The sequence below is a fragment of the Danio aesculapii genome, chromosome 25, assembly GCF_903798145.1.
Source record: "Danio aesculapii chromosome 25, fDanAes4.1, whole genome shotgun sequence".
NCBI lineage: Eukaryota > Metazoa > Chordata > Actinopteri > Cypriniformes > Danionidae > Danio > Danio aesculapii.
Genome location: NC_079459.1, coordinates 23,744,552 through 23,757,408, shown reverse-complemented (window position 1 = coordinate 23,757,408; position 12,857 = coordinate 23,744,552). Strand labels below are relative to the sequence as shown.

At 33.2% G+C, this 12,857-nt stretch overlaps 1 protein-coding gene across 1 annotated transcript in view; it reads right to left on the bottom strand.

Moving 5' to 3' along the window:
- Window positions 1-697: 697 nt before the first annotated feature.
- csnk2a2b (casein kinase 2, alpha prime polypeptide b) overlaps window positions 698-12,857 on the bottom strand; it is an 18,929-nt gene continuing 6,769 nt past the window's right edge. Inside the window, exons 3-12 of the mRNA XM_056451805.1 lie at window positions 10,986-11,087; window positions 10,019-10,069; window positions 9,574-9,633; window positions 9,404-9,487; window positions 9,068-9,178; window positions 5,720-5,821; window positions 5,517-5,617; window positions 2,585-2,733; window positions 2,423-2,505; window positions 698-1,230 (exon numbers count right to left, since the gene is read on the bottom strand). Coding sequence (XP_056307780.1) covers window positions 2,429-2,505; window positions 2,585-2,733; window positions 5,517-5,617; window positions 5,720-5,821; window positions 9,068-9,178; window positions 9,404-9,487; window positions 9,574-9,633; window positions 10,019-10,069; window positions 10,986-11,087 — 837 coding nt within the window. The 3' untranslated portion in view covers window positions 698-1,230; window positions 2,423-2,428. The remainder of the gene's footprint in view (window positions 1,231-2,422; window positions 2,506-2,584; window positions 2,734-5,516; window positions 5,618-5,719; window positions 5,822-9,067; window positions 9,179-9,403; window positions 9,488-9,573; window positions 9,634-10,018; window positions 10,070-10,985; window positions 11,088-12,857) is intronic.

Genomic DNA, 12,857 nt, shown 5'->3' with positions numbered 1-12,857 from the left:
ATGGTTGTGCATGAAAATCCCAGTAGATCAGCAGTTTTTGAAATACTCAGACCAGCCCGTGTGTATGTGTGTGTGTGTGTGTGTGTGTATGTATATATATATAAATAAACAAGTGAAAAACATACAATATATAAATAACACTAAAATAGCACTGATGTACAGTATGATTGCATTTATTGTTATTAAACTTTCAGTGTTTTAAATATAAACTTGTCATCTAGATCTAAAAAAATACATGTAGTTAAACATTAATAATTAAACATTAATGTGTAATTTATAATTGTGAGGTTTAAATTTCGAATTCTGACTTATGTTGTCTCAGAACACACAAAATAGCAAATCTTAAAGTCAAAAAGTAAAAATTCTCCACATTTGTTTCGCAGTTACTAGTTTATATCTCATCATTCTAAGGAAATAAATCACAATTGTAATGCAAGCAGAAAAGCCAGAATAGTGAGTTTACATCTGCAATAGCTTCCAATTGACCTTTTTTGCGATTATGACTTAATTACCAGCAAATGCGAATTTGTTCCATAAGAAAAAAAAAACACCTAATAGTGAAATAAAAAGTAAAATGACCTTTTCGGTTGTTTTATTCAGTGGCGAAAACAGGAAAAGCATGTGGTAAAAAAACACTTTCATTTTTAGTCATTTTCACACCCAAACCCCATCAACAGACGACAACGAGGCGCATAAATCTAAATAAAAATCATTTATTTTCATTAATATAGTAATCAATCTACCTAGAGCAAAGAAATAAAGGTCCACCATGCCACTTTATTACTACAGTATGTGTAGGCTGCGCCAAGGTCTGAATACTGAACAGACACAGACACAGACCAATAAGGACAGAGGGAGGGGGAGGGGGCTCATTCTGCTCTTCATTCTCCATGCCTAGTTTAACGTGGGCGGGGCCAGAGTACTTGGGGCGGAGTCTATGATAGTTTCCTTTCATCTAAAATTTGGGGAGGGAAAGCTTGGAAAATCTTCAAGCTAGAGGAACAGACCTGTTATAGAAGGGCAGACCGACCTTGACGGACACGGAAAGTTGAAATGTCTGAGTGGGTGTGTGTATGCGAGTGTACGCACGTGTTTGTGTGTGTGTGTGTGTCTGAGAGACGAGGTGTAACAGGTGCTGCTGAAGATCCAACTTTTCACTGTACACTTGAAGAGGTTTCAGACACGAGGGTTAAAAAATCTGAGGTAACAAACGCCTTCCATTTTCAGTTCCTAAAAACAACAACAACAAAAGGACACTATCAGGGTTTCTGTAGGTTTCAAGTCAAATTTAAGACTTCTTAAGATCATTTTGAATAAAGTTTTAGACTTATACAGGGTTAAACAACACCAATGATTATTTTTAATGCCCCAGTTGGGCCAATGCTTGCCACAAAAAAATGTAAGTGTCAAAACAAGAAAACGCTAGTTGGCTGTTTCTCAATATGCGTACTTGTTTATACTTGTGTCCTTGTGAAACTTTATCAACCATTGCGGAAGTACTGTTCCAATTCAAAGGCTGCATGCGAAATCGTCTACTACTCAGTAGGTACTGCATTTGAATTCAAAGGTACTACTTGACTGTTAGAAAAGTACGTTCTATACAATATGAATGCGAGTAGTATGAATGGAACCCTTACGTACTACATCTGCCATTTTGTCATCATCACGTGACCGACCAGCGTCAGTTGCGTCGCTTCTCTCCCATTCATTAATCTCTTCACTAGTGGCATCATGGGGTAATGCAGCGTGCATGGAATGCGCACATCAAAATCTCGCCAGAAGTAGTAGGTCATCCGGGTACTTCTCGCGTACTGATTTTCGAATTTTATGAATTCGGACATACTACTCGGCTCGCATACTGTTTTTAACATGTTATACAATCTATTATTTAAGTGCAACATATTCTAAAAGATCAGGGGCTTTTGACAATACATCAGGGGCTTAAGCCACTGGGCTAGACATTTAATTTTAGTCATCTGATGTCAAGACCTAAATCTAACCTAACATTAATGTCTTATGACGTTGTGTGCCTGCTGGGAACAATGGCATAAACATTGAAATATTAATAAATAGAGTATATAAATAACACTAAAATAGCACTGATGTACAGTGTGACTGCATTGAAATTTATGTTATTTAATGTTCTATGTCTTACCCAACTTTTGTCATCCAAATGTAAAAAATACATGTAGTAAAATGTTAAAATAGAAAATCAACATGAATTAATTTTTTAAAAACTAGCATTCGATCTATACTGCTATATCTAGTAATAATATTAATCCAATATTGTACTTCAAGATTGACAATTTATATTAAAATATATTGTTTATATGCATATACAAATCTAAAATTTTGTTGAAAACTAAAATATCGCAAGAGTTAAAAGCACATATGTGAATATTGACTGATTAGTGATTGATACCTGCTCTCATCGGGGTGTGTTGGTTCCGCTTGACACTATAGTGCCGTCTGCATTAGTGTGAGACTGCTCCTTCACCACTGGATCTGTACACACATATGGATTGTAGATGTTATTTATTGTGTCTGCAGCAGCGGTCAGCAGTCGTGAGGTGGAGGAACTCACAGAAATAAGGGTGCTCCATGGCCTCAGTGGCAGTCAGTCTCTGCTGATGGTCGTAGCGTAGCAACTTGTCCAGAAGATCCAGAGCCTCTGGACTCACCAAATGCTGGTTTTCTGTCTGCACAAACTGTTCCCAGCGCTTCCGTGTCTGCCTGTGGGAACAAGACAGGAAAGCTTCATTGATAACTGAACTATATTTATTTATGTTTACTTGTTTATTTTATTTGAATGTGTTTACTCCAAACCGCTTTAAAATCAAACTGAATTAACGTCAAAACTCGCAAACAAATGACGCATTTACACTAATTATCACAAAAATATACAGTTGAAGTCTGAATTATTAACCACCCTGAATTATTAGCCCCCCTGTTTATTTTCCCCCTAATTTCTGTTTAATGGAGAGAAGATTTTCTAAACACATTTCTAAACATAATAGTTTTAATAACTCATTTCTAATAACTGATTTATTTTATCTTTGCCATAATGACAGTAAATAATATTTTACTAGATATTTTTCAAACCACATCTATACAGCTTACAGTGACATTTAAAGGCTTAACAAGGCAGGTTAGGGTAATAACCCTAATAAGTTATAATAAGTTATTGTATAACGATGGTTTATTGACCTTAAAATGATTCATAAAAAATTTAAAAACTGCTTTTATTCTAGCCGAAATAAAACAAATAAGACTTTCTCTAGAAGACATTATCAAACATACTGTGAACATTTCCTTGCTCTGTTAAACATCATTTGGGAAATATAAAAAAAAAATAAAAAAATTAAAAAATCAAAGGGGGCAAATAATTCTGACTTCAACTGCTTATGTATAAATACATACTAAATTTTTTCTCTATTAAATACATAAAGGAATTTTCATACATCTTTCATTTTCATTTCATACATTTCATTTCATTCAAGCTGGTAGCCTACTTAAAATTAAATCTAATTTACATAAAAAGGTGGCTTACAGTAACACAATTTGAGTGATTTCCCCCTCAACAATGTAATTTTAACATTAGTAACAGGATTTAGTAAAGAGCCCTTACAGTCAGGTGCATCCTTTTCTTAATCACAGCAGCAGACTGTTACAGTTATTAAATGACCTCGTATTTGGCATTTGTTATTTTTTATTATCTATTTACTGACCAACCAAGTTTGGTTAGATATTATTAATCATGATCTTTAGATAACATAAATAAATACACAAGCGTATACATATATATATATATATATATATATAAAGAGAGAGAGAGAGAGAGAGAGAGAGAGAGAGAGAGAGAGAGAGAGAGAGAGAGAGAGAGAGAGAGAGAGAGAGAGAGAGATATTAGGTACACCTGCCTAACTGCTCGTTAATGCAAATTTTGAATCAGCCAATCAAATGGCAGCAACTCGATGCATTTAGGCATGTAGACATGGTCAAGACGATCTGCTGCAGTTCAAACCGAGCATCAGAATGGGCAAGAAAGGTCATTTAAGTGACTTTGAACGTGGCTTGTTGATTGTTGGTGCCAGACGGACTGGTCTGAGTATTTCAGAAACTGCTGTTCTACTGGGATTTTCATGCACAACCTTCTCTCGGGTTTACAGAGAATGGTCCGAAAAAGAGAAAATATCCAGTGAGCGGCCATCTACTTCTGATGGCTACTTCCAGTAGGATAACGCGCCATGTCATTAAGCGCAAATAATCTCAGACTGCTTTCTTGAACATGACAATGAGTTTACTGTACTCAGATGGCCTCCAGTCACATGATCTCAATCTAACAGAGCACCTTTGGGATGTGGTGGAATAGAAGATTCGCATCATGGATGTGCAGCCGACAAATCTGCAGCAACTGCGTGATTCTATTATGTCAATATGGACCAAAATCTCTGAGAAATATTTCCTGTACCTCGTTGAATCTATGCCACGAATGATTAAGGCAGTTGTGAAGGCAAAATGGGGGTCGAACGCAGTACTAATAAGGTATACCTAATAAATTGACCGGTGAGATATATATAGATATATATAGATATATATAGATATATATAGATATATATATATATATATATATATATATATATATATATATATATATATATATATATATATATATATATATATATATATATTAGTAAATCTTTTAGAAAACTAATAAATTACTTTAACAATGTACTTTACTTGCTACTAATTTAACAACATGATCAAACACAAGATCGTCCCTGCTAATTTAAATGTACAAAAAATGCTTTTATATACATAGAAAGATTAAATGAAAGTATCTGCAAATCCCAAATATTTGTAAAATGTGACCCTGGAGCACAAAATAAGCCTTAGGTGTAAATTAAGCGCTTTACACCTGAATACATAATCTATAATCTTTATATTGATGTAAAGTTTGTTAGAATAAGACAATAATTGGCTGAGATGCAACTACTTGAATATCTGAGGCTTCAAAACGAACTAATAATTGAGAAAATCACCTTTAAAGCAGAGTAAATGAAGTGCATATTAAAATGATGTTTTATTGTATTTATGGTAGGAAATCAACAAAATCCAGAAAATCTTAAAAATCAAATGATAAAAAAGTGAACAATTTTGATCCTGTTTCCAAAAATATAACTGTGCAGCATAAGCTTTGTGGTCCAGGTTCACAAATAATGTCAACCTTAATAATAACCTTCATAATTAAGAGTAGCAGATATATTTAAAGAGAAGTAAAACATACTTGTTTAGACCTGTACGTATTACAATATGTACACAGAACAAAATATGTATCTAAAATAGTGCCAAAGCCTAAAGATTTGATATAATTACTACATTATTGTTGTGTTTTATATATATATATATATATATATATATATATATATATATATTTTTTTTTTTTTTTTAATTATTATTTATTTATTTATTTTTAAATCTGAAATGCCTCCATGGCGCCCTCTTTTGGTACTCACTGGCCAAGCAGATCTTTAAATCGTGGATCCAGTTCGATGTGGTATTTGCGCAGGTATCCAAATAACTCATCTGTTCCAAGAACTTTTGCAATCCGCACCAACTGGCGAAACAAGGAAATCAAAATAAATCAGATGTATTGTTGCGTGTGATGTATTCACTGTGTTTATAATCAATTGAATGAACAATCCACTTTGCTAATCACCTGGTCATAGTTGTCTTGGCCATGAAAGAAGGGCTCTTTCTGAAAGATCATACTAGCCAGCATGCAGCCCAGACTCCACATGTCCAGACTGTAGTCATACATCTGTGCACACAATACATCACATTGTTTATTTTATGTCAATCTGACTATTACTGACATGTTTTCATTGTTGTTGTTTTTTGACAACAGTGTCAGACAGATTTCTGATCTAAAGATAAGATTTTAAAGGTTAAATATATACAGCAAAGTTGCGTAATTCTGGGTGAACTACTTAATGACAAAAATCTGTGGAATTTTACATAAGTGCTGGTGTTGTCAAAGTAAACAACTGTCTACATGTTACTTCAAGTTTTAATTCAGTTTTTAATTCAGATTTACGCAAATTATAATTCATATGTAATTTCAAATTATTAATCAAGACTCATAAAATGATCTATAAAATCCAATATTTTATTCAAAGGTATGTCAAATGTAAAACTCAATGTTTTTAATCCGGATTTGGGCAAAATGCAAAAGTAACAATGTTTTTAATCCAGATTTGAGTAAAAGGCAAAAGTAACAAAAAAAATTATTCTACCAAGTTTAATCAAATGGAAAGACAATTCAATGTTTTATTATAAATGTAAAAATAAACTCAATATTTCTAATTCAGATTTGGACAAAACGTTGAACTAATTTTAATCCACACTTGAATAAAACTTGGACAAAATGTAAAACTAAATTTGTGTTTAATCCAGATTTGAATAGTGTAAATGTAATTTAATATTTCTAATCCAGATTTAGACAAAATGTAAAACTAACTTTGTGTTTAATCCAGATTTGAATAATGTAAATGTAACTCAATATTTCTAATCCAGGTTTGGACAAAATGTAAAACTAAATTTGTGTTTAATCCAGATTTGAATAGTGTAAATGTAACTCAATATTTCTAATCCAGATTTGGACAAAATGTAAAACTAACTTTGTGTTTAATCCAGATTTGAATAATGTAAATGTAACTCAATATTTCTAATCCAGATTTGGACAAAATGTAAAACTAACTTTGTGTTTAATCCAGATTTGAATAATGTAAATGTAACTCAATATTTCTAATCCAGATTTGGACAAAATGTAAAACTAACTTTGTGTTTAATCCAGATTTGAATAATGTAAATGTAACTCAATATTTCTAATCCAGGTTTGGACAACTTTTTTGAAGTTACTTTGTTTTTATCCTGATTTAAATAAAATGTAACTCAAAATTTAATCTGGATTTTGACAAATGTGAAAGTGAATTTGTGTTTAATCTAGATTTTGATATGGTGTAAATGTAACAATATGTCAAATCCAGATTTGGACCAAATTTTTAAGTGATTAATCCAGATTTGAATAAAGTGTAACTCGTTATTTTTTGTCTAGATTTCAACAAAATGTAAAAGTGACTATGTTTAATCCAGATTTGGATACAGTGTAAATGTAACTCAATATTTCTAATCCATATCTGGACACTTTTTGAAGTTACTTTGTTTTTTTATCCAGATTTGAATAAAGTGTAACTCAATAGTTTTAACCTGGGTTTGAACAAAGTGTCAAACAAAATTTGTGTTTGATCCAGACTTGAATAAAATAAAAAATGTTACGTTTTGTTTAATCAAGGTTTGAATAGTGTAAATCAACATTTTTAATCTGGATTTGGACAAAATGTAACACTAATAAATATGTGTTTAATCTAGGTTTGGATATAGTGTAAAATTAACTCGAATATTCTAAACCAGATTTGGACAAAATTTTAGATTTACTTTATTTTCAATCCAGATTTGAATAAAGTGTAACTCAATATTTTTAATCTGGATTTCGACAAAATGTAAAAGTGACTCTACTTAATACAGATTTGTATATAGTGTAAATGTAATTTAATATTTCTAATCTAGATTTAGACAACATTTTTTAAGTTACTTTGTTTTTTATCCTGATTTGAATAAAGTGTAACTCAATATTTTCCTCAATCTGGATCTGGACAAAATGTCAAACTAACTTGGGGTTCAAGCCAGATTTAGATAGCACGTTAAAGTATCTTGATATTTCCAATCCAGATTTGGACAGAACGTAAAAGTTCATTTGTGTTTAATTTCTAGATTTGAATAATGTATATGTAATTTAATACTTCTAATCCATATTTGGACAAACATTTTTGTAGCTACTTTGTCTTTTATCCTGATTTAAATAAAGTGTAACTCAGAATTTTTAAATCTGGATTTGACAAAATGTGAAGTGAGTTTGTGCTTAATTCAGATTTGGATGTAGTGTAAACATAACTCAATATTTCTAATCCAGATTTGGACAAACTTTTGAAGTTACTTTGTCTTTTAATGGTGTAACTCAATATTTTTATTATCTGGATTTTGACAAAATGTGAAAGTGGCTGTTTAAAGCCAGTTTTGGGTATAGTGTAAATTTAACTGAATATTTCTAATCTGGATTGGGACAAAATATAAAAGTGACTACGTTTAATCCAGATTTGAAAAAGTGTAACTCAATATCGTTTATCAGGATTTGGACAAAATGTAACACTAAATATGTGTTTAATCGAGATTTGGATATAGCGTAAATGTAACTTAATATTTCTAATCTAGATTTGAACAAAATTTTGAAGTTACTTTTTTTTTTAAATTCAGATTTGAATCAAGTGTAACTCACTATATTAATTGTAGATGTCGACAAAATGTAAAAGAGACTTTGTGCTTAATCCTGATTTGAATACAGTGTTAATGTAACTCAATATTTCTACTATTTGGACAAAATTTTACATTTACTTTGTTTTTAATCCAGATTTGAATAAAGCATACCTCATTATTTTTTATCTAGATTTGGACAAAATGTAAAAGTGACTATGTTTAATCCAGATTTGGAAATAGTGTAAATGTAATTTAAGATTTCCAATTCACATTTGGACACTTTTGAAGTAACTTTTTTTAAATCCAGACTTTTTTTTAAATCAAGTGTAACAAAATATTACACTATATTACTATAATAGATTTGGATATAGTATAACGTATAAAGTAGCATAATATAATAAAATATAGTATAGTATAAAGTGTAACTCGTTATTTTTTATATTTTTTTATCCAGATTTGAATAGTGCGTTAAAGTAGCTTGATATTTCTAATCTGGATTTGGACAGAATGTAAAAGTTACTTTATGTTTCCAGATTCAGATGAAATGTAAAAGTAACTAAATATATTTAATCTCAATTTGAATAAAGTGGTAAAGTGTGCTAAAAGTATTTTCAATCCAGAATTGTGGTTAAATTTGAAATGTGCAAAACAATCCTACACAACAAATGTGTTTATTTCATAAAGACCATTTTACCTGGTAGTCCACCAACAGTTCTGGACCCTTGAAATAGCGTGAAGCCACTCTGACATTGTACTCTTGTGCAGGGTGATAAAACTCAGCGAGACCCCAGTCTATCAACCTCAGCTGCATCAAAAACACACAAACATGGCACTGCAAATCGACATCTGAAACACCACCTCACATCTCAAACAGAAACCAGTACTCTGATGCCCTCTGCTGGGGAGTAAACCCAATAAATACAGAATTAACATTAAGGGAATATTTTTTTACTCAAAATCACTCTGAAATGTACTTTAAAAGTCCTAAATCCAGTTCAGGGTTAATAACGATCAAAAACTACAATATTACCTTTCTTAATTGGTGATCGATCATAACATTGTGGGGTTTGACATCACGGTGCATGATCCCCATACTGTGGCAGTAGTCCAGAGCCTGTCAGTCAAAAAATAAACAAACTTTAACAACCAAGTGAAAGCCTTGAAAAATCACGCTACTGAAGCACATGATTGTGGCCTTACCTTTAGTAGTTCATACATGTAAAAACGTATATCATAATCTGTTAATTTCTGATACAGCTCCTAAATGAGAAGGAAAGTAAAGGGAATAGGTACGTAGCAAAGGATTCAATTTAAATAAGCTGTTAAATAATTGATAAACAGTTTCTTGGATTCTTATTGGTCGGTATTAACATTTATTTCAAAATAATTCAACACTTTAAATGATTATCTCTTATTAAATGGAAAAATAAACACAAACTAATAATACATTAACATAGATAGAACGATAGATAGATAGAACAATATATAGATAGATAGAACGATAGACAAAACGACAGAACGATAGATGGATTGACAGACAGACAGACAGACAGACAGACAGACAGACAGATAGACAGATAGACAGATAGATAGATAGATAGATAGATAGATAGATAGATAGATAGATAGATAGATAAAAAAATACCTTAAAATCTGTGTTATTGATGCATTCAAAGACAAGCGCAGGCGTTCGAGACTGTAGAATGATTCGAGAGAAACCGACAGAAAAGAGAAAAAGAGATGAACAATCAGAAAAAGGGAAGTCCTTCAAATCAACAATAGAAAGCATTAACAGACACCATCAAGCATTCATTGTGATCACAATCAGGAATAAAACAGCAGCACATTGAGAACAAAAGCATCACGACTGGCTGCACCTCATTTTTCCATAATCTTTGCTGTGATTCTCAGTCACTCACATGATCTCCTTTGGATCCACAAAACAATTTGGAAATCATTATGAATAGTTTGCGTAGGGTTGAATGGCAAATATCTTATTTCCAATTATTCATTCATTCATTTTCCTTCGGCTTTGTCTCTATTTCCACAGTGGAATGAATCACCAACTATTCCAACATATGTTTTACAAAGCGGATGCCCCAACAGCTAATTTCATTTATTCAATTCACCTAAACGACAAGTCTTTGAACTGCGGGGGAAACCGGACACATGGGCAGACACACCAACACAGGGAGAACATCTAAACTCTACATAGAAATGCCAACTGGCCCAGCTGGGACTCAAACCAGCGACCTTCTTGCTGGGAGGTGACAGTGCTAACCACTAAGCCACCATGCTGCGTTATTTCCAATTAGATTATATAATTTCACTCAATGGTTTTATGCGGCTGGAAGAAAAAAAAAAAAAAGCATACGCCAGAGTAATTGGTGGTTCATTCAGCTGTGGGAGCTGAAAGATAGTGAGTGAGAGAAAGTTTTTACACAACCAATTCCAACCTAAAAACAAATCTGGGCCAGTAAGCTAGAAAAAGGCAATTTGTCTCAAATGCTGTCCACCCACAATCTTCAGAGAGAGAAAAAAATCAAACCCCTCCTGGGACAAAATGTCTGCTCTGATTGGCCAACGAAAGACAAGCAAGATGGAGAACGTACCACAGGGTCCTTTACTGTGTCCATTAGCTGAATGATGTTGGTTCCCCCTCGCAGGTTCTCCAGGATCTTGATCTCCCTCTTGATCTTCTTTTTCTTGACAGGCTATTATAGAAAGCAGTGATGTAACAACACGCAACATGAAACAATACACGTCCTAAAGGAATAGTTCAGCCAAAAATGAAAATTACCACATCATTTACACACCCCCAATCCACCCTCTGTGTATATGACTTTTTAAAAAAATTTAACTTGTATCCTGACTCTTCCATGCTGTACAACTGTGTTGGAAAGTGGCTTTTATTTTGAAGAGGGCCTTATGATCAGCAGGTCAGTTGTTGCTGGAGGTCCCCAGATCCAGGTATAAACAATGGGGTGATCGTTCATCTGCAGTGGCAGGTCCGAAACTGTGGAATACCCTCCCTTTAGAACTTCGCACCACAGATATGGCGCTGTTTAAAGGTAAACTTAAAACCTATTCATTTAGACTTGCTTTTGACATTTTATGTCTTTTAATGTTTATTTTTGTCTTTAATACTGTAAAGCACTTTGGGCAGCCTCCTGGTTGTATTAAGGGCCTATATAAATAAAGTTTGATTGATTGGTTGATTGATTGATTGAAGCTTCCAAAACCGGCATTGTCAAACTAACCCATTAGGGGTCCGATCACACAGAACTTGCTTTTCCGTTCTAAAAACATAAGCACCACCACACTGCCTCTTTTGTTGACAAGCAAAAAGAAGAGCGATGCGCTTTTTATGTCGCTAGGCAACCACTGAACCAGCTGTGTATTGTGCAATGTTGATATCTGCTTTTTAAGTGTGATGTCACATGAAGTGGCTTCCGGGTCCAATCGCTATATCAAACTGAAACTGTATGAGGAGACTCAACAAATGGTAATAATAAAGCAATGTATTACTTTAGAAAATCACGATCACTATACATATCTCAATGCCTAATATCCGATGGCCAGAAAGTGATTAATTTTTTGTAAACTGTTAAAATTTTGGCATTTGTGATGCAGCAAGTTCAGAGACTGATGTGTACACTATGATTTTAAAGAAATATTATTTTAATATGTGATATGACTAAAAAGTGGTCATAAACGAATATTTTATGCAGGAATCCCAAAGGTAAATTCAATATCTTTTTAAGAATTTTGAAAGACCTTCTCAGAATATTTTAGGACCTCATCGCCAATTTAAGTTCTAATCAGTATCAAACCTTTAACTTAATAAACAGTTGTAATTAAATAAATCAGTGGAGCACAACCACACAACAGAACTCAGATAAGCTCAGAAGAAACAAAGCTTGAAAGAATACATAACTGTTGTTTTCAGCAAGAGGCTTCAGACACTGTTTAAACTCCTCTTTCTCCAACCAGGAGTTTGCAAGCTTACGTTTTCCCATTTTGCTGTCTGTTTATGGTTTTGCTACATGTGGAGAGCGTCACATAACCTTCACGCGTTTGTCGCAAATTACGTGACATCACCCGAACGGAGGAGCTTGGCCGGACACGTCCCGACTCGAACCAAACGCTTGGATAGAGCATGCCATTGTTAATATTAGGATGAAAATAAATATATTTATACTTTTTGGTAGTCAAACACTTTGTACAACGCTTGAACTGAAATTTAAGACCTCATAAAAAGGTCTTGTTAGACCCCGTAAAAGGCTTCGTAATACCTTTTAAGGGCCTTAATTTTCTCATAATTGATTTATCAACTTTTAATACTATTTACGATCCTGCGGACAGCCTGTTTTTCCACTCAGAATTGACTTTTTTCCAACTGCAAATGCGCACTGCGTGCAAGAGCAAAACCGTGAGGTGCAGCACGCAGTTAAAACGTGAGGGGCGCAAAAGCAGAGCACAAA